This window comes from Gekko japonicus, unplaced genomic scaffold, assembly GCF_001447785.1.
Source record: "Gekko japonicus isolate JY-2015 unplaced genomic scaffold, Gekko_japonicus_V1.1 scaffold528, whole genome shotgun sequence".
Classification (NCBI taxonomy): domain Eukaryota; kingdom Metazoa; phylum Chordata; class Lepidosauria; order Squamata; family Gekkonidae; genus Gekko; species Gekko japonicus.
The window spans coordinates 880573-902970 of NW_015170290.1; the positions used below are offsets into that span (position 1 = coordinate 880573).

The window sequence follows — 22398 nt, forward strand, 5'->3', positions numbered from 1 at the left end:
GACATGGCCTTAGCAGAAGCCATCCAAATCTAAAAGTTTGAAGTGCCACCCTAGGCCATCTTCCCACTCAAATATGGTTTGGTGCTCACAAATATGGCCTCATGGCAATAAAGTGTAATGCAGAAATTAACACAGAGAATAGCAAATGCATCATCATTGCAGCTGTAACGCGTGAATGTAGTTAAACCCAAGGGTAGATTGATGTCACTCATGCATTGTTTTCTTTTTTGTTATTTGATATGGATGATCTGTAACTCTGTTTTAAACTTATAAAGCAAGAGGATCTTGCAGCCATCAAAGCATAACTAAATGGTGTAAAGTGATCCTGAGAATCTATTCCTCTAGAAGAACACAAGAGCATAATTAGACCAAGGTTCCATCTAAACCAGCACCCATTGCAAGCTCCCTAGCATCCAGCAAATGTAAGGTAGTCCATCAGAAATTGGCAAATGGCTTCCCTTCTGTGCAGCCTTAGTCCAAATGTTAATTCCTAGAGCCAGTTGCCTCTTTCGTTAGGACAGCAGTCTACACTGCCTAGACATGAGGAAATTTTTTGCACATCCTATCCGTTTAAGTACTCACACAGGATTAAGACTGCATAATTTTATCTCCTGTCCTTGGCTGCAACCCAGCATGCACTTACTCAGAAGCTCATTCCATTGATTTCAGTGAGGCTTTACTTCAAGTAACTCTGCATAATATTTTATCCCTTGTGATCAATAATAAAGCATACAATCTGGATTTCAAGTGAGTGTTGTTCTGGGAATGTTTAGAAACCATGAGTAAAATTATTTTGCAAATAGAATTCCCATTGTGTGCTACAAAGCGATTCCAACATAAGTACCACCAAAAGGCTATGCTGCCAAATGGGCAGTATTAAATATTAAAGATACCTGAACTGCCCTTGATGAAACAAAACGAGAGAGATAATTAATAGAATATACAATCTCCTGTAGAATCTTTGACAAAGAAGTCCCTTGTCTCATTTTGTACAGCATGTCAGGTTTCAACTGGTGTAGAATATGCATGGATGAGATATGAAAACCTTAAAATAAGGGTTTGTAGAGAAACTGCTTATAGAATTTTTAACTGAGATGGTGTTTGATACCTCCCAGAAGTATACTGCTGGCAATGAAAAATACCTGCATATTCTTCATCAGTAAAAAAGACACCTGGTACACATGAGCATCAACTAGTGTGCAAAAAAAGATTTTTGGTTTATATGACACTGGAATTTCCCTGCTTTGTCCTGAAGAATGTAATTCAAGAGCAGTGCAGGAACTTTGCAATTCCAAGCACACCTTCCTGGGAGTAAGCCTAACTGAATAATATAGATCTTACCTCTGAACAGAGCTGCTTAGGATTGCTCCTTTTGAATCTCACGACGAGTAACCTACTTGCAGAACTGGTTCTGTTTTTATAACTTTTGTTGTATTGACTTTTCTTTTCACATGCTCTTTGGATAATGGAGTGCCAAGCTTGGCATGACACAAGAGAGCCATGGTCACAATTCCCAAGCTGCAGGCAGCTGCATTGTATTAGCGATGTGTTAATGGGGGGTGTGTGCTCGTTCTGTTCTTCTGTGCTGTTCTCTCACTTTAACCCCCCCATCCCCAAGGAAAGCATCCCCCCCAAACAGCTGTAATGGTGATTTTAGAAGGGCTGCTTTAATTGGGGGTGGGGAATTGCAACAGGAGCAAGTATAGGCCTTCCCTCTTCCAGTGGCAGTGCCCTGATCCAAATGAGATCATCTGCAGCTGGTTTTAAACGTAGGGAAATCAGACCATGAATCTCCTGTGTCGTATCTAGTTTGGACCCAAGTGCATAGGAATAGATTGTACCTCTTGTCTTGTTCTTTAAAGCATGCATATGTTAATCTTTCGAATCTGTTTAGTGCTCCTCTGTTCCTCTGGCTGCTGCTGCTGTCTGGTATGATGTTTCTATAACACCTTTGCCCTCAACGCCATTGAGTCGGAGGGGCTGTGGTAACTCATGGGACTTGGCTGATGATGTCACAATACAACATCCAATGTGATGGTGTCACAGATGTCACGCCCATAAACATACTTTGTGAGGATACCACAGCTCAGAAGATGAAAGAACAAATGGGGCCATGGACAGTGAGGGCAAAAGGGGGGGGGGTTCAGGAGTAGCTAGTGATATAAAGTGTCACCAAACATTTAAGACAGTGTGAATGTTTGATAGGGCAAGTATTTTTTCATTAATTCATTTGGCTATGTCAAATATGCTAACTTTGAAGCAAATGTTTCAGGGGATGGTCCTGAAGCAGGAACAGAGAATCGTTAGATCTTGCTTCTTGTACTTGTTAACCCTTCTTTATTTTATTCTTGAATGCTGAAGATTTCTAGATGGCAAACTTCTGGATATCAATAAAGAGTTTCAGCCATACCTTGGCCAGGGAGGACGCATTTTGGAAATCCGCACTCCAGATGTGGTGGCCAATGTCAAGAAGCAGGCGCAAGCCGTAGGCTACACGGAAGGGGCATTGCTGGCTCTGGCTGTCATCATCATCCTTTGCTGCATGCCTGCTATCTTAATAGTTATGGTCAGCTACAGACAGTGAGTATGACACCCTTCCTCTATTGTTGATTATGAAGCATTCCTTGGGGGTGAAGGGCTGTGCATTGGGAGGCTTGGCTGGGGCATGTTTTTGGTTGTATTTCTGGCACGCCCACATGCAGAAGCTTATTGCCTTGTAATTATAACAGTCCAATGAGTTTCTTTTTATGCGTATGTAAAACCTCACCTAGGATTTCAAACATAGCTCACATTGAAATGTGGCTGAGTAGCCAAGTTGATCCGCGATGGGGAGCCACCTTTAGGTCATGCCCAGGTGCTGCAGTAACTGCACTCCTGTGTATGGGGCCAAGTGCTTGAATGCTTACCATGAAAACATCAGCTGGCCAGGATGATAGACTGTTTTGGTAAGGGAAGACACATTGAAAAGCTAGGTCCCTACAGCTATAGGAGTTGAAAGTACTTAGAAGATGGAACCAGACTCAAGCTTGCCTCTTCCTGGATTGTTATTGCTTCCTCTGGCCAAATGGGGAATTCACTCCAGTACAGGCACTTACGATATCCCAGATGGAAATCAGCAGGAAGCGGTGATAGGGCTGCAAATGAATAGAATCCATTTCCAAACATCTGTGGCCTTCTCGACTTAGGGAAGGCCAGCTCTGGGATATGCCTTAAGAGACACAGCATATTTCATGTAATGTAATGGTCCAGTAAGTTTCTTGCTCACTGAGACTTCAAGGGGGGCCATGCCTTTGGTGCCACTACCATCACACTGTTTTATGTAAGAGCTGTGGCTTAGAGGAATGGAGTATGTGTTTTGTAAGTATAACGTTCTAGGTTTATCTGCTGAGGCCACAGAGGATTGATGTCAGTCATGGCTGGCAATATTGGGCTATATAAAGGCATGGATATCTATTCACTGTATCCTCTCAACCAACAATCCTGCCTTTCCTTTTCTCCCGCTGTGGCATTTCCATTTCCATCAATTCATAGAAGGTCTCTTGAAATGCTTTCTGCTTGATGTGCTGCCAGGGATGCCCAGCACTGGGATCCACTTCTCACGGGGCTGCCACAAAGAGGAGTTGCCTCTACCATTGCGTAATCACAATACTTTTCCTTCTCGTTGTGTTATCCTAATCAGAGTTACACCCCTTGAAGTCCATTGAAGTAAGTGGCCTTAGATGGGTGTAACTCTGTTTAGGACTGCACCATCAGGCTGTCACTTCACTTCTATAAAGCATCTCACTTAGAGCCTTTTTAGATATAGGAATCTTTTTCCGATGGAATCCAGGTTTCTCAAAAAACGATTAAGCACTGTGGCCTAGGAATAGTAATACAAGAAACATGGGGTTGGATCCAGCCAGCTTTTCTGTTCGTTAAAAAGGAAAGAGGTGTTTACTTTGACCACCAACAAAGGTTACACTGGGGATCATAGGGCTTTAGGGTTGCCAAGTCGTTTCTCAGCTGCAGCGGGGGACTCCCGGGCATAGAGTTTTCCCGCCGATGGTCGTGGCCCTGCCCCCAGTTTGCCCGGCATCCTAACGTCACTTCCTGGTGACGCGTACGTCGGGGTGGGGTTCCCCCCAGGGCCTCTGGGGCGGGGGTTTCCCCACCCCCCGGGGGGACTTGGCAGGCCTATAGGGCTTGGATGTACAAAGGCCTTCTGGGGTGGTGGCTGTAATAAAAGGAGGAACTGGATGAGACTGAGCAAAAAGGCTGGCTGGATCCAACCCATGTCCATTTTCCATTATTGTTATAGCATTCCTTATATTGTAGCCACTAGCTAACAAAGATCGAAGGGAGGGGGAACAGCTACTGATTATAGCTGAATGAACATAACTATCATTCTCAGTGCACATACAATGGAAACATATTTTGCTTTATACTAAAACTTTTTGTCTGTAGCAGCAACATTTCTCAGTGTTTTCCAGCCCACTGGTCAGCTTAATATTCAATTAATTAATTTTTTTGCACATAGTAAAAAGGACATTAAAATTAAATGAATTTTACATTGCTTATTTTCAAGTCTTAAGTTAGCATTGTTGTAGCACTGCTCTGAATCCACTTGTAAATAAGCCAAGAAGTGAACATTATTCTTTCCTATTAAATTCTTTGAAATTTCAGTATTCTGCACTAATCAAGAATGCAATTACAATTGAAAGGTTATAAATTAGAGGAATAGGGCTGACTGGCCAACTGACAAGAGTCTGAAGGAGCAGGAACATAAGGGGCACCATCAGTGTGACAGCATTATGTCACTTCTGGGGAAAACTAGTAAGTGAAATCATGCCTCTCTAGGAATTGCCAGAATCTAGTGATTCCTAGAGAGACATGACATCACTTCCAGGTTTTCCCTGGATGTGATATAATGCTGTTCTAATTATGGCAATTTTTACTTTAGTTCTCTCTCACCGGCCATTTGAGTGGCAGCAGCAATGAGAGCTGGGGCTGGGATATCTCCTGCCCCCAGTGGTTACCTGGCAACCCTGCAAGGGTGGAACATCCCTACTAGACCCCCCCACCCAAAATGCAGAGTTGCCCTATTGTTTTAAAAAAATCCTTAATGTCCCATATGTAAATTAAAATGCAGAAGTTATAAAGCTTCCTTTTCATTTGCACTACTAACTTTTAAAATCATAACCCACACTTTGATAACTGTGGTTTTAACTGACTTCACAAAGAAGTGTTATCCAATACTTTCTTTTTTCTCCATCAAATCATTTTATGGTTGACTGTACGTGGATGGTTTATTTGCTTGTTTGTTTAAAATGTTTCCAGGCCTTTCCACCCAATTTCCACCCCAAGGCAGCAAACATTAGAACAAAGCATTAAAGCCTTAAGATATTTGAAACATTAAAAATAATTTAAAATACAAATAGATATAAAATATTGAAAACAATCAAAACACAGCATAAACACATAAAACATACAAACATATAAAACCACTAACGGGGAGGAGGGCTAATAAGAGTTATTGAGGGAACACCAAACAAAACAGACAGACAGACAGATGAATGCAGAGGGAGTTCTAGAATTTGGGTGCCCTGGCCAAGAAGGTCCTTTCTCAGATCGCCACCCTTCCAGCCTCAGATGTCAGGGACACCTAAAGCAGGATCTCCAAAGGTGACTGAAGTGGTTGGTTAGGTTTGTGTGAGAATAGGTGTTCCTTCAGATATGGCTATGGTTATAAGTTATGAGAAATGACAAACACCTCCAAAATTATTATAAGGTGTGATCCACTCCCTTCTGTGGATATAGCTTTCATCTCCTTCTGCATTATGGAGCCAGGGCCAGCCAAAGGATTTTTGGCACCCTTGGTGAATGACTTTGCTGGCCACCTACACTGGGGCTGAGAGCACCACCGGAGGCTGCCACTTGGCACAGCAGACCTTGATGTTGGAGGGGGGCAGGGTGGCAACAGGGCTGGTTTTGGAGCTCCTCTCTCTGGTACCCTAAGCCATTGTTGCCCAACCTGTGGGTTGGGACCCAAAAGTGAGTTGCAAAACCTCTGAAAGTGAGTCACAGACCAGCCCTCCCTAATGGCACCCCTCCCCTTTCTGTTGCTCTGTTTTGTATTTTGGAAACCAAGATCTGGCCTTGGAAACAGAACTTTATGTGTCATGCTTTAGTTGTTATTTTTTTCTTCACTTCCTATACATGTTGATCAAGTAAAACATGTCCTGATGGTTGCTAGAATGAGTTCCTTAGACTCTTAGCAGAGATTAGAGGGGGTAATGGAGAAGCAGAGGGTGGTCAACGTAATCTCCATATACAAAGTTTGTATATGTCGGAATTCCACTTTCTTGGGGTTCATAGTGGCAGAAGCTGCACCCTTTCTGCAACAGTTGTTGGTTTCTCAACAACATCTGGTTAGCCACTGTAGAAAATGGAATGCTGAACTAGATGTGTGCCAAGGTCATAGTTCACCTGAGGCACAAAAAAGCCTTGGGCTAGCCCTGGATACCAAGTAAATTTGGACTTGTGGATCACCATACCATGAAAATTGGGAACCGCTGCCTTAGTTGATCACCTAGGTGTGTCTAATAGACAGGCCAGCTCTGTATGGAGCCCTTTCCCTCCCTTTTCCATCCCTCAGCTGTGGCACAGTAGACCCCTCTGTGAGAAGCACAGATTCAAAATCATGACTGCACACATTGCCATGCATTTAAGACAACATGCTCAGCCACTGCCACAGTGTGCATGTGTGGAGGGAAACTTCCATAGTGTCCTTCAAATGTCATTTTAATTAATTATATGTATAAAATGATATAGTTACAAAATTTCATTATTTTGAATTCGTTTTCTAAGTGAAACTCATAACCTGTTCTTTTTCTTATTTTATTATTCTGCTTTACAAAACAGATTTAAAGAGTAAGTATGTATTCTGATATTTTAGCAAAGGTGATAATTGGTAATGTTTTGCTTTGTGCCTCATAATGTTCTGGCAGAGCAATCTGAGGCTGGAATTGCTTTCAAGACAGACACTGGGGCATTAGAAGGGGGCCTTCCACCATCCTCTCCCTGCCATCCTGTGCTGAGTTTCCAAATCTAACATCCATCTAGCAAAATGTGTGTGTTTTATGACTCAGCTATGACATTGAGGGAGATGACAGGAGTTGTTTTATACAAATGCAAGCCTCCGTGCCCAGATTTAATGTCTTCTGCAGAAGTACTTCAGCCAGCAGTAAAGTCAAACTATAAAACTGACGTACTTCAGGATATGCATGGATTTTAAAAGCTACAAAATAACTGATAGCCATTTAATATGTTTTGAATTTATAGCGTAAGGTAGTTATCAAATTAAACATGTTATGTTTAGTTGTATGCCATGCATGTGCATGTGTTTCTGTGTGTATACAGAAAAGGATGCTTTTGTCGGACAGGCAGAGACTTGAACATGACCACAGATAACAGGGCCACAAATGGCCTGATAGTGTAATCGGATTATGAGTAAATCCTGGAGTGTTTTCCTAACCCAGACTAATCAATACATAGATTTTAAGGTCATGAGTACACACTGAGATAATCTAGTCTTATCTGCTCTATAAGACAAATGTAGGCTGTTTTCTTAAAACACAGTTACTTAGAAATAAGCTCCAGTGAAGTCAGTGGGACATACTCCACATTCATGTTCAAGCATCATAGGTGTTAATTTCAGAGCTAGAGCTGGTGATTCACATCTTCTGGAACTTTTAGTCAAGCATGAAAAAGGATGTTTCTTTTTAACAGAGTTGAGAATTTTTGAAGCAAATAGAATCAGTTAAGACATCAGATTTCCCCCCCCCCGCTTCGTTTTCTTAGTGCCGTATCCTGTTAGAAGGTGAAAAGCTGTGAAAAATATGCTTTCCATGGTTGTTGCTGTTGCTGTGATCTTGGTTAGAGAACACGTTCGTGACACTCTTCTTTCTTTCCCCATGCGATTCACCAAAGGAGGCAGGCTGAATGTGCAAAGACAGCTCGAATCCAGATGGCCTTACCAGCTGGCAAGCCGGCAAGTGCTCCTGCTACTAATCTGTATGAAGAACTCGGTGACAGTACCATGTAAGTCCTCAATGAAATCTGTGGTATTCAGTTATAGCAACTCAAGCTATAATTCAGAGGCTAAATGGATTTCAGCTTGTGTGAGGAGGGGATTCCTTCACATGCTGCTCATGGGACTCTTCTTCTGACGTACCCCACCCAGTTGTCCCAGGAGCCAGGGGAAAGGAAAAGGGCTGACAAAATTCTCTTTCTCTTCCTCATCTCAAAGACCATCTCAGGACACCCTTTTCTCCCTAGACTTTTCACCTTTCTTCCCCTTCTAGGTACAACTTGGAGAACTGCCTGTTTTATGCTCCTCTTCCCACCTTCCTTACTCATTATTAGGCCTTTGTTCCTGAGTAGGCCAGAATTACTGTTTCTAGGAGGGGTGAGGCCTTGGGCCCCAGTGCTGGTAGCTGTATGCTCCACTCTTCCTGGGTCGTCTAATGGAAAGACAAGGCTGCTTGCCACTTCCACACTTGGGATTATTGCTCCACCTGCAGTTCATCTGAGCCAACTCTTTTGCTCTCTTCACTCACTGTGGACTCCACTTCTGTCACCTCAGCGCAGGCCCTCACAATTATTTAAAACATTTTTCTTGCATTCTTCTTAAGACTATGTCTCATTTCCTAAACATGGGGGCATGATCCTGCACCTCATGTATGCAGTACTGTCTTGTTGTCCCAAAAGAAGGCAGAAAGCTTTGATTGTGCAGGTGGCAAAATGACAAAAGATCGTTTATAAGTGCGCAATTAGAGCAGCCATCTGTAAAACACAGTCCAACACCTGCAGCCCATTGGTAGTTTCAGGTGCTCACTAGTGAACCCCTCAGTTTATTCAAGTTGTGTCCCGAACTGGGAGCAATGATACTCAGTCAAATAATGCACAATGGAATGTAAATACAATTGTCCTCGCATCTAATAGCAGTTACTCTGATAAATACATTTGTAAGAACAATAGCAAGTATTTAAATATGGTTGCTAATAGGGTAAGATTCTAGACCTGTATTATAAGAGCGTACTGTGGGGGCACATGGCATGTATGGACTCTGAGGGCTGGTATGCACTACCCCAGCATCTTCAGCACGAGTCCTGCACACAGATGTCTTCCCTGCTGCATCACGGCTGAGCTAATTGTATATTTGGGCAGCAAGCTGTGTCCATGCAATGTCACTACTCTTATTACCCCTCCACACCTTTCAGCTGGGTGTGCAGCTGTTCAGGTCTGGCTGGTCCTTCTGTATACAGGGCTGTAGGTGCAACCAGAGCCAGGTTGTGGTGGGATGGGGGCAGGTCCACAGGCATCCCCTGATGGGAAGAGGGTTCCATGCCAGGGCAGAGGGCCTTGCAGCACTTACTAATGTTCAACAAATCACCAGGCCATGAGCTGGAAAAGGGTGAAAAGGACAGTACAAAAATTTCCTAGGCGCTGCTGTTGCTCACTAAATCTGGGCGGCTGCTGTCCACCAATCTACCTGACTACCATCAAGTCCTCAGGGTGTGATCTGATGAGTCTGCAGCCATATGAGAACTGTGATGTGTCTCCTGCTCAGGATACCCCTCCATTGTGGGCTGCAGTTGTAGCTGTGCATGTACGCTTCCCATTTAGAAGAACACCCAATGGAACTAAATGCATATATGATGAATAACAGAGTTTTGTGTATATGTATATTGATGAAGATATCTGCCTGAGCTGGCAAAAATCGGTTTTCTGTAGTTTGGTTTTGATTGCTGCTCTCTCTCATTCTTTTTTAAAATCCCCCTTTCACCCTTGCAGTCAAGTGGCAGTTGTGAGAGGGCATCATCACTTGATCAAAGGAAGCCAATCATTCTTTTCCTAGGGTTTGTTTGTTGGTTTGTTAACTCCTGGAAAGATCTTGAGTGCAGATTGCCAGTGATGGTACTAAGAGGGAAGAAGCAGTTGTCAGGGAGGACAGGGAGTATCTGTTCAGCCATATATAATGCATGTACAAGGATTTTCAAAGATTGGATATAGAGTGTATCATAGATAGCCTAATTGAGGATCTTGTTATGTTAGACACTGAAGTTCAGAGTCCTCTAGATGTCTCCAAACATTTTTTGAATATGCATCAAATCCATCCCAGGACTTCATGCTGCTATGGAGGCTATGCCTGATATTATCGTAAGCTTTGTGCAGTAGAATGGGACTCCTTTGATAATGAAACTTCAGAAACTTCAATGTGTACATAGAGCTCACTTCAGATCAAGGACGTAGTGGTTTCTTCGTCATGACATATGTAAACCTTTCTGAGAGAAAATTGTTTTTGAAAAACAGCATCTCGTATTTTAATAAGTTCTTTGACATACAACTCAATCCATTTTCGAGTAATGGTTGGTCTTATATATAATTATAGCATGGCTAAAAATTGTAAAGATGTTTTGTGTCCTTTCCCTTATATTTCTCTCTCTCTCTCTCTCTCTCTTTGGATACGTAGGCATCAGTAAGTAAACTCACATCATGTGGATAAAATTGTAGAAGATAGAAAAGTAGTTGAATTATTTTTAGAGTTTTTAGTCTGTAGTATCTGGAAGAAATTTACTTCTGAAATAATTTGTTCTATGAGTTTTCCTTTCTCCTTCCAAAGGGAAGTGGGGATAAGAAACGGAAAGCACTGCAGTTCTATGTGCCTTCAGGACCAGTAACTTTCAATCAATTCTATTCTTTTTAGCTAGTTTCTTGCAGTAGCACTTTTCAGACTTCTGAAACTTTTCATTCACTGGAAGATTCAATAATATCAGTGAGACTGGACACTATTAAGCAATTTAATGTTTGCAGTCATGGATTGCAAATTATCAAAGTGTAGCCATGTCCATTTCATCATATCTGTAACAGCAGCAGACAAACATCCCTTAGCTTTATTTGAAATCATACTGGTATTTACAAGCTTTCTCAGAGAATTCTTGGGGAAATGCTCTGTTCCTGAGTGTTCTGTCCTGTGACTTGTGTAGCTGTTTGGTGAAAGATTCTTCCTCACTTAACATTGTCTTACAACTACCTACTAAGCAGGTTGAATATTGTTTTCCAGACATATATACAGAATCTCATTTTACATTTCAAATTGCAGAGAACTTCATGGGAAAAATGGCACTTGATTTGGAATACATCCAAGCATCACAAGCTGGACAAATTCATATTCCAAATCAGGTAGTTACAAACTTTGGCAGCATTGCTAATATGCAATTTGATTCTGGGAAAACAAAATGGTTTGAAGACAGCAAGAAACCTCAAACTAACCACTACCAAATACAAACATAATGAGCAGGGATTACATGGGAGAATGATTTGGTGGAATGAATTAGATAAACACAGTTTTTGATTGAAGAATGCTTTTTCTTCATAGCAGATTGCATTGTGTAACTCTTATTCAGATGCCATTGAAAATGGCCTCTACATAGTGAGTCATCACACTCTAAGCATACTCTAACTGTGTGTACTCACATTAGGTGTAGAAACCCTCATGTTCACCCCCAAGGAATGTGGAATGACGTCTCACCCATGTGATTGCACCAGTCCATTTAGTAAGGACTTGTACATATTTCAGCCAGAAGAATAAAAGTCCACATGCTGTGATTGTAATGTATACCTCAGTCTCTTGGTCACCAAGAGAACCAGTTGTGTACATCAGAGTGGTTGAACATGGATATATATTTTTTTCCAATTTAGGGGACATCAGTGCACGTGCAGAAAATGCCAAAATGGTGCTATCCCCTCTACTGAAATGAATAATAAAGCTGTTGCTCTGTGTGGCTCCAAGTATACATCATATCCTGTTAGAGTTGTCAGCTCCCTGGTCTGAGAGAGGGATCCCCTACATTCAAGGGCTTCTCATCATCGTGGACCGGCTGGCTGGTGGGGAAAACCCCACCCCTAAACAGGGACATCACTGTGCAACGTCCCCGAAGTGATGATGTCACCCGAAAGTGATGTCATCATGTCAGGATGCTCTGGTTTGGGGGCAAAACTCTATTGTTTGAAGGTGAATTTACCATAGAGTTTTGCCCCAAAACCAGCCAATGCAATGACATCACTTCTGGGTGACATCATCACATGACATCCCCGCCCACCCCCAAAACACCCCCCAAATCCCCCTGTCAGGAGGACCTGGCAACCCTACATCCAGTACACTCGTAGGCGATCATGGGTGCGGGTGGTTAGGTAGTCTGTTACAGAATGGAAAGACTTTTTTTGTCACTTAGCACAACTCAGTCTCTATTAGACAGATTTATTTGACCTCGTTTCCTCATTATTTCTAATCACAGTCCTTGAGTTGTACTTGTATATCAAATGCGCTTGTAGAGATAGATCTTATGCAAAATTCCTCTTAACTGTGACATTTTAATTCTGGGGGGAAGTTTAGATGTCTACAGAGTGCTAACTTTTGTTGAGACATTTGTTTAAATTTAGGACTTTATTTATCCTCTCTTCTTATCCTGAAGAAGTAAATCACTTCCCTTAGTTAAATAAATAAAACATTTTGCCTCAGTAGCTAAATTGCATATAGATTAGTTACATATAAATCTAGATTTGTAGATAACCTTAGAAGACTTTTAATATCTTTGCTTTTGTTCACTTCATTCACATTATATTTTGTCATGTGAATTAGTGTCCATGCATGTTTCCTTACCTTTGGTTATCTTCTTTTCTTTCAAGTCTTTTTCTTCTCTACCATTTTCAACAAAGCAGGGGAAAAAAGTCAGTGTTTGAAGAAGGAGACCATCAGAGAGCTATTAGCAGCTTTGCTTCTCGTGCTATTGAGGCACACAAGCAGTCTAATATCAATGGAACACTGAACAATAAGTTACCCAAATCTGCAAGTAATGTTACGTTGATATCTGATGAAAACCCATTAACAACTCAAAACCCTCTATATGTGGAGGGTACAGGGGTTCTGCAAGAAAGGGAAGATTTTCTAGCCCCACTTTCTCCTAGAAGGCTACCATTGAAAGATGTTCTGATGGGGTGCCCTTTGGGAGATTATCATCGAGCCTGGACTTTACCCACTCCTGCTTCCAGAAAATATGTTTCTAATGCTTTGAGTAGGGCCGTCATCATGGATCCCGTTCAGTGGGAGCAGGAGAGAAACAAAGCAGAGAGGGGAAAAGCTGAAGTCCAGCACAGCAGCCCAATCTTCAGAAAGATCATTGGCACCAAAATATCTGTCAAAGAGAAGGCAAGGCAGTTTGAGCAGCAGGCTCTGCAGGAAATGAAACAAGTGAAATCCCGAGAGATTAGAAGTTTGCGTTCACCAGCACACAGCAGCAGCACCCAAGAGGCAGAGAGTACACTAGAGATGTCGTCTGAGAGTTTCCTTGCCTCAACTTCTTTCTCATCTCTCACACCTTGCTCTGAGGTTGTTGAACTGGAAACACCTGAAATGCCATCTGTAATCATCACCCATCACGACACTTCTGAACAGTTGTCCCCTCCGCCATGTCACAAGCCGCCTACTCCTTCATTGAGAACCAAAATATCCACTGACCAAAACCTCTTGAGTCCTCAGCCTAAAACAGAAGTCATGGAAAGCATTCCAGACCCACCCAAAACCCCTCCTCCCCCACCACCTCCTCCCCCACCAACTCCACCGCCCTTACCACCTCAACTTCCTTCTCCTCCAGCTGTTTTTTTGTCCTCTTCATCATCCACCTTAGACCCCCAGCTCCTGTCCCCTGCAAAACACACCAAGTCCCCTTCCAAGGAAGAGGCGTGCTCACAGGCTTGTGTGCCAGACCCCCCTTCCCTTCCTCGAAAGGAGCTGAAGGGGATTCTTAAAAATATTCAGAACTTGGCAGATATTGAAAAATCAGTGGCCAATATGTACAGTCAAATAGACAAAAACCATGTGCTACCAAAACACATAGCCAAGCTGAAACCAGTTGCGACGCCAGATCCACCAAGTACTGAGACTGCTTCTGAGCCCAGCCGGCAGAATGGCAACTTGAGCCGTGTAGTGGAGGAGCTTGAAAAACGATTCCCATCTCAGTCCACTGCATTATGACTGTGACTATATACATACATACAGGCACACAGATAACACATACCATGATGCGTGTCCTGGTTCTATTGGAAAACATCGCCTGCCAATGTATTCCAAACCCAGCATGACTCATCATCATCATCATCATCATCATCATCATCATCATCATGGAGAGCTATCTTTTTTTCTTCTCCCTACCCCACCCAACCTTTTTTTCACTTTCCTTCCTCAGTTTTGATACCTGCAGTTTGTTGATAATAAATTTTTTTTTGTTTTGTCATGTCTTGTCATGTTTAGGGTTTTTTTCCCCTCAAAAGGAGTTCTGTTATTTGTTTGTTTGTTTTTTAAAAAATCCTGCTTTTACTACTTGATACACTGTGAAATACTTCATGATGGAAGGGGTGGATATTCTAGAACTAAGAGCCGCTGCTTGGATGAGCACGTTAGCACAGTTGGAATGCTAAATATGTACAGGAGGGAAGTGTTGGGGGGGGTTGCATCGCTTGACGAAAGGGTTTGTATCAACATGCAGATCAAGTACCCTGCTGTGCATGGGGGGTGGGGGAGGACATGGCACTTTATTGCTTCCACAGAAAATGTTCACCAGGGGACAGAACTTATGCTTTCAATGTAAAATGTTGGATGTCACAGGAAAGCAAGTGATAGCAGAAAACCAGACTCAGCAAAATAAAAAAACCCTGAAGTTATTACAATAATGTATCATCTTGTTCTGTAGATCAGAGAGCATTGTGCCATGGAGGCAGGCTTGCCACTTTGATAAAGATTCTCATATTTGACGCTCAACCTTCTCTTCCTTCTCCCTGTTACCCGCAGCATGCCTTTTATTACCTTTTATATACTGACACTGCATTTTGAAGACTTCCCTTTTCTAATCTATTTTGTGTTTAAAAAAACATTTTTATATATATCAAAACTGCTTCCTATTAAAGGATGGTGTTTTGCCATAGTGCAGGATACATTGCTCAGCATATTGCTTTTGAAGATGTTTGCATTCCTTTAAATCTAACAACGTAATTTTAATCATGAGGATGGAAAAGAAGGATTTAATAAGTGTAAATGGCTTTTTTTGTAACCTAGACTTAGCAAGAGTGTATCTTACAATGCTGTAAATAAAACTCATTAGCAAATCTTGATTTTGTTAATTTAGCTAGTTTGCCCTTTGTACCTGTAAATAAACAAAAAAGTTAGGCTAAAAGTATAAGGTTGCGGTCACACATGCGAGATAAAGCGGGGGGGGGGGGGGCAAGGCTATTTCCTCTGGAGGAATTGGACCCGCAGTGCAGCGCTCACACGCCCCTTGGAAGCTGCGGGCACAGCCCACCACTGCGTAATCAGATACAACCACGGGTGAGTCAGGTGTTTGGGGTTTTTTGCTGTTTGTTACTGATGCACTTAAACGGGGAATCGATGGATCGCATCTCCACACTGAGGGCTCCCTGTGGAGTTTGCGATGATGCACATACTTAGAAGGGGAGGGGAAACAATGGCACAGAGTCAGATGGCCTGATCAGACCATCCCAAGGCTATGAGAGCATGCTGGAGCGATCAGACATGGGAAAGTCCATTTGTGGCCCGTAGCAACCCATTTACTACCGGATTTTCCCCGGTGTCTTTTAACTCTGCTTCTGTGGCAGAGCAGAGCACGTTGCCGACAGCTGCGGGGTGCTTCCCAGATGTTCCTGTCTGATTGCACCCTTTAAATCCACCCTTTAAATCCATTCGCGCCTATGTCGGGACTTATTGTGCATGTGATTGCAGCCTAAGTCACCTAAGTTCTCATCTATTTGTTTTAGGTTTTTTAAGTGTTAAAATTGATATTTAAGAGGGTGTACTTCGAATGAACACTGCCAAAACCAGCTATAGCGAATTAACTTTAAAACCCTACGTCCAGTTTGTTGCACTAATGTTATCAGCCATGCACAGACAAGTAGTTACAATCATGTTTTAGTTAAAGGTTTGGAAATATGCTGTTTTTCTTCGATGGCTGGCTTTTTTCTCCAGCATACTTGGACAAGTATGGATGGTTCAGTCAAAAACTGCTGAAGGTAGATTCTGTTTTGTCCCAGAGCCAAGCCCTGCAAACTTCATCCCTTGCATTCTGCTGACACATTAGAAATTTTCTGTGCCTAATAAAGTCCCCATTCAAGGTGGAGTTGATTTCAGGTCCAGTGCATGTCATGATTCGCAATAATAGCTGAATGCACAGGGGACAATGATGATCCATTCTCTTTTCTTGCTCTAATTGAGGCTGAATATTTTAGCGCTCTCACAGAATAAAGCACATTTATACTAGCAGCAGCCCCTCTGCAGACAAGAGGTTAATAAATCTGTACTTTTAAAAAAATGTACAATGTTATTTCAGAATGTCACCAGCAATGTAGCTGACTACATTTGCAAGCCTTATGGCCATGTTATCAAATACTGCTATACATGGTTTTGCATTCTCCCTTCCCCTGACAACAAAAAGTTTAGGACAGACTCCTTTGAAGCAGAGTAGACTTACTGTGTTACTGTAATAATATTTTTCTTTCCAGGCAGAGTTGTCATAACAAAGGTCCAGCAGCAAGCACAAAGGTAGTGCTAGTTCTGTAATCTCATCACTTGAGACCTCCCAAATCTCCTCTGAGCATAAAAAAAATTCAAACTCTGTTTCAAAAGATCTCGTTTTTATTTCCCATTTTTGATCCGGAACACACTTTCAGACCCCATTCCTTATGGGTCTTTGTGGGATCCAGATACATCCTAGCATGAGATAAAGAATCTGAGAGATAACTTGAATTAAATTCCTCTCAATCATTGCCACATATTGCAACTAAAGAGAGAGTACACAGCAAAAAAGGCCTAGGGGTATTATAGAAAGGTGAGATCCTGAAAATAATTTCCTGGCTTGAGTTTATAATAGAGTGGATCCAATGGCATGTCTGTACCAGTGTGAGGATTTCTGCTCACAGATCATGATTTGCACAGTTCCCCCCTCCTGTGGCAGCCAGAAATGCCCCCCCCAATTCTGCTTCTGGGGCAGGAATGGGGGGGCATTTTGGACTCCAATAGGTGGGAGAAACTGAAAAAATTATGGATGGAAGTGTTTGCCAGTTTGATGTAGGGGTTAAGTGCGCGGACTCTAATCTGGGAGACCTGGGTTTGATTCCCCACTCCCCTACTTGAACCTGGTTGGATGACCTTGCGCAAGCCGTAGTTTTGGCACATCTGTTCTTGAAAAAGAGCAGTTTCTGTCAGAGCTCTCTCAGCCCCAGGAAGGGGAAGGAGTTTGTAAGCCACTCTGAGACTCCCTTGGGTAGTGAAGGGCGGGGTATAAATCCAATCTCTTCTTTTCTTCTTCTTTGTGCCTGCAGAAATGGGTCTTGGATCCACCTCCTATATGTATAACTCTCAAATAATGTTGATAGACAATAGATTCAGGAGAGACAAAAGGACATGTTTCTTTATTCAATGAGTAATTAAACCATGGAATTCACTGACAGTGGACATAGTGATGGCCCTAAGGATAGATGGCTTAAAAGGGGGTTAGACAGAGACATGAAGGATAGGTCCATCAATGGCTACTAGCGATGGTGAGTAAAGGGAGCCTCCATATACACAGGCAGCAAACCTTTGAATACCAGTGCTGGCAGGACACATGAAGTTAGACCTTGGCCTCCATGCCTTGGAGAGCCAAGGCTACTGGTTGACATCTGTGTGAAACAGGATCCTGGACTAGATGGACCCCTAGTCTGATCCAGCAGGGCTCTTCTTATGTTCTTTGGCTGTGACAGAACTGACTGTGAGTAAAGTTAAGCGTGTATGTTTAAAGGGCTGATATAGACAGTAGGAAGACATGAACTCTCATGCAAAAGAATACACACATTGTCAAACTATTAAATTATTCAGAACCAAGTGACCATCACCTTTCAAAATTAGTTTCTAGTGAATCTCATCAACAGAATAATGAATCTCTAATCATGTATGACCTTTGATATGCAAGTGGGTCGGCCAGTACACAATAAGCCTGTTTACAGAGGTTTCTTTCGTTCAGCCAAGAGAAGCTCAAAATGATCTGCTAGTTGAAATGAGCACTCTTGTCATTCTACAAATGCTCCTTAGAAATTTTAAACTTTTCAACATAAATTATCATTTTTATATAGCGTAAACAATGAGAGGGTTTTGTTTGTTGCATACAAAAAATATTACAGTAGAAGGAAATTTTCCCAGTGTGGTATGATGGTATCCTTCTCATGGGTGAGTCAGAAGCATAACAACCCATTTCAGAACTTTTCTGGTGCTAGCTCTGGAGCTCTGAATTGGGCTGCCCTGGACGGGGGATACAAGCTGCCCCCTTCCCTCCCCATTTTTCCACAGGGTGTGTAAGTGGGTCTTGTTTTAAAAGGTTTTTAATTTAAATAAACTGATTAGTGTGCCAGTTTTTATACTGTTGATTTTGAAATGTAGTATTGGTTGGCTTTTAAATTGTTTTGGCTATCTGAAATGAATCTGGGATGCTGTTGTGTTCTGCTTTTCCTCTCTCATGTTTTGATGAACTCAATTCTGGCCAAATACCCTTCAGCATTGTCTATTTGACTGTGGTTTGCTTAACGAGGCAAGGGGTAGTTGGATAATACCTTATATCCAGGACTCTAGGTGTGAACTGGATAATTTGAGGTTTCTTTTAACAGGGGTGGATTTTAATATTACATTAGCAGTTCCCAAGTTCTTTTCTTAGTCGATTAAGACTAAAAATCATTAAATTTTTATATTATACAGACACATGTATTAAATACATTTCCTTCTCTCTCTCTCTCTCTCTTTTTAGTCTCAGTGTGACACTGTTCAGAGCTGAATTGGCTGTAAGAGCAGTATCATTAAAATAAAGTTTTGATGAACTGTTTTTTGTAAATTGCCTTGTGCTCACCTGTAGTGGAGAAGAGCAGTACAAAATTATTTTAATAAATGAATAAATGAAATGTAATAGTGGGCTTCTGAAGCCAATTAAGAGACTAGGGTCAAGGACATGTTTCTAGCAGATGGCCACAACTCAGGACCAATTCATACATGAAATTAGCAGTGTGGTAACTCCTTTCAAGGGGCTGCGGCGTCTCAGAGGTTAATATGCTGAGCTGCAGACCAGAAGGTCTGTAGTTCAGCAGTTTGAGACCCTAGCTCTGCGTGATGGAGTGAGCTCCCGTCTCTACTTCCAGCTTCTGCCAACCTAGCAGTTCGAAAGCAAGAAATTACAAGTAGATAAATAGGTACCACTTCGGTGGGAACGTAACAGTGTTCCGTGCACCCTGGTGTTTAGTCATACTGGCCACATGACCATGGAAACATCTTTGGACAGCACTGGCTCTTTGGCTTGGAAACGGAGATGAGCACCGCCCCCTAGAGTCGGATTCAACTAGCTTTCGAGCAAGGGAAACCTTTACCTTTACCTTTAATCACTTTCAAATGCAGTCCTACAGAGGTGGCTGCATTTCTCAAGCACTTTTGACTGGAGACTAAGAGGAACAGAAATGGCTAGGGGGGATGCGCGTGTTGCTGACAACTATGGCTCTATAAAATCATCTTTGCATTTCCAAAAAGGTACACTTTGTACACTATATCAATAGAGTGGAGCCGATTAAAGACAAGCATATGATCTTTCTTTGAGTTGTTTGAAAAGACCATGAGTATTTATCAAAAGAATAGGCTGTTAGCATCTTTCATGCTTTAAATAGTGATACCTTTATCTCAAGAGCCAAAAGGTTAAGATAGCATGTTCTAATTCCAACTTCGGTTTACTGCCTCTGATTTTGATTTTTGGTTTTTAACAAGGTGATAAGTTTAAACTGTCTAAAAGTAAAATAAAGAAAAATACCCACTGGTATTTAACCAGTTAGATTACTGTTAGGCTGATAAATTTAGGAGCCTAAGTATATAGCATTGAAAAGACAAAGTGCAAACTATTGTACCAACGATGATTCTTTGTATCTTTAAATACCTAATCTGTAAAACAAATGTTGTTTTCCTATGTGCTGTATGTTTTGGCATATCATACATTATTGTTTTTAAGTGGAAAGAGGTTTTTACAAGATTGACATTAAGCCTAATGCAAGAGATGAATCTACTATTCATTCTCCAGCCACTAGAGGTTCTTTCTAGTTTTCACATTATGAAGAAACCGTCTGCAACAACAAGGTCTAGAAACTTGGCTTTTAAAAAATTGAAAGCTTCTCAAGAGCTGAAATCATGGACAAGATTCAAGATTCTTAACTGCAGAATCTGAGCACAAAGCTGGCTAGGAAATTATGCACCTTTTCTAAATAAGACTACATGTATGTAGATGTATATCCTACTTTGTCCCTAGGACCCAGATAAAAATTCTATGGCAGTCATTTCCAAAACTTTACCTTGGCTCCAATCATACACAGAAGTTGCCGCGGGATACTCATGGATGCCAGGCGGATTTAACGGGCGCGATCACACCAGCACATCTGGCAAGCGTCGCGCACCCGTTGGCAAGCCATCGCATCCCGCCAAAGATCCGTAGTTCAAAGCTACTGCAGAAACACCAGTATTATCTGCTTGCAATGGGCCACAGACGGACATCCTCCGTCTGATCACTCCAGCGCCGCATGAAGCGTGCCGGAAACATGCGCTGACAAAATGCTACCCCTGATTCCCTGCCGTCGCATCTGATCGCGTTCGGCCGGGTCACAAGTGCAGCAGAGCGAAAAGCCATGCCCTCCCCCCGCATTCTCTGGCCAGTGTGACCAGGACCATTATTTATTAAAGCAAACACATTACTTTGTAAACACAGTTTACAATTTCAGTAATACATTCTACGGTCTGGTGATACATACTGCCATACTTTTGATATGTAAAGTTTTCATTGACCGTTTATCATTCCTTGCAACTGGATTCTTCTCCTGAGACCCAAAGCCCACATAGCTTTCCCTTCCCAGCAACGGTTCCCCTAAAGCCAAGGCAGCATTCATGGAGCACCAGAGACTACTCCCAGAAGTAAAAATTAGTCACTCTCTGGATTGGATCCAGACTAAATTGCCAATATTTGCTGATACCCCCATCCTTCTTCAGACTGTCCTTGTGACATTCCTCGGGTTCTCCTGTCATCCAGGAGCAGCATTTCATGGATATCATTGTGTCGTAGTGAGAAGAGGAAGGCAGGAAAGTTTTGCCACTGGAAAATTTAGACTAGCTCCAACCTGTTATGTGCATTTACAAGTATTTATGTGTGTACACAGTTTTCTCTGAATCACAGCTTTACCGTTTTGGGAGACTATGAATAGAATTACACAGTTTTGCATTGCACCTCGAAACCCAAAAACCACCTCCTTTTCATAATGTCATTGGAAAGGGGTGACCTGCCATAGAGAAAATTCAGGAGAAAGTAGGGTGTGTTAACCATTCCTCACCATTTCCTCACCTACTTTCCCCAAGCTAGAGATTCATTGTAAATCTGGGCTTCGATCTCCAGCTGAGGAAAAAGTGGCCAGGGAGGTGGTGTAAAATGAGTGGAAGAGAAGGTTAATTTCCCTTCTCTTGCACGCTCCTTTTCCCCTACAAATTGCCCCTTCCTGATGCAGCAGCCAGGATTGCAAGACATGAGGTAACCCACCACAGAATACATAGTTCATGCAATAACAATATAAGATTTTGCACAGCTTCAGTAGACTTCAAAAAGTCACTGATCATTTTTGATGATAAATATTCATTTCAGTTGCTCATTACTTTCCTATCTTATGGGCAATGGCAATAATTTACCTCTGATAACCGACTATACACCCTGAATGTTAATAGTAAAACTTTGCAGATGGTAGTATTAAATATTAACTATGACCATTATCTTCCACAGTGTTTTTGTTATTTTCTCCTCTACCATTCCCTTCAACAGCATCCTTATGTCTAGTTCAGTCTTACTGTAATTTTGTGCATTTACTCTCTCAAGCCTCCTTATGTCTATGTCAGGATATAAATAGAAGTTCTGAATAAGATGGAAAACACGAAAGGTACAGTCCTGAGAGAGTTAGGCACTCTTAAAATCTGACTAAAATCAATTGTACAAAGTACATCACGAACCGCTCATGCCGACAACCCCATGCACCCTCATTGGGGACACATCCTGTTGACATCAGTGGCACGCATCTGAGTTTAAGACTGCCGGGAGGCCACATGCTGACAGACTGTCTGTGTTTAAAATTCAAGATGTAGAATTAGCAGCCATTACCACCATTCTTCTTCCATCACCTTTTTCTGCTCCCTCACCTGCTGTGCAGCACAATCAAAACTCCACTTGCAGGTAAGGGCATGGAGCAGATGAGGTCTGGGGGGGG

General features: G+C 42.1%; 1 protein-coding gene across 1 annotated transcript in view; it reads left to right on the top strand.

The window, feature by feature from the left end:
- LOC107116036 (protocadherin-15-like) overlaps positions 1-22398 on the top strand; it is a 456694-nt gene that overhangs the window by 424361 nt on the left and 9935 nt on the right. The window contains exons 24-26 of the mRNA XM_015417887.1: positions 2362-2580; positions 6901-6909; positions 7969-8079. Of these exons, the coding sequence (XP_015273373.1) occupies positions 2362-2580; positions 6901-6909; positions 7969-8079 (339 nt within the window). The remainder of the gene's footprint in view (positions 1-2361; positions 2581-6900; positions 6910-7968; positions 8080-22398) is intronic.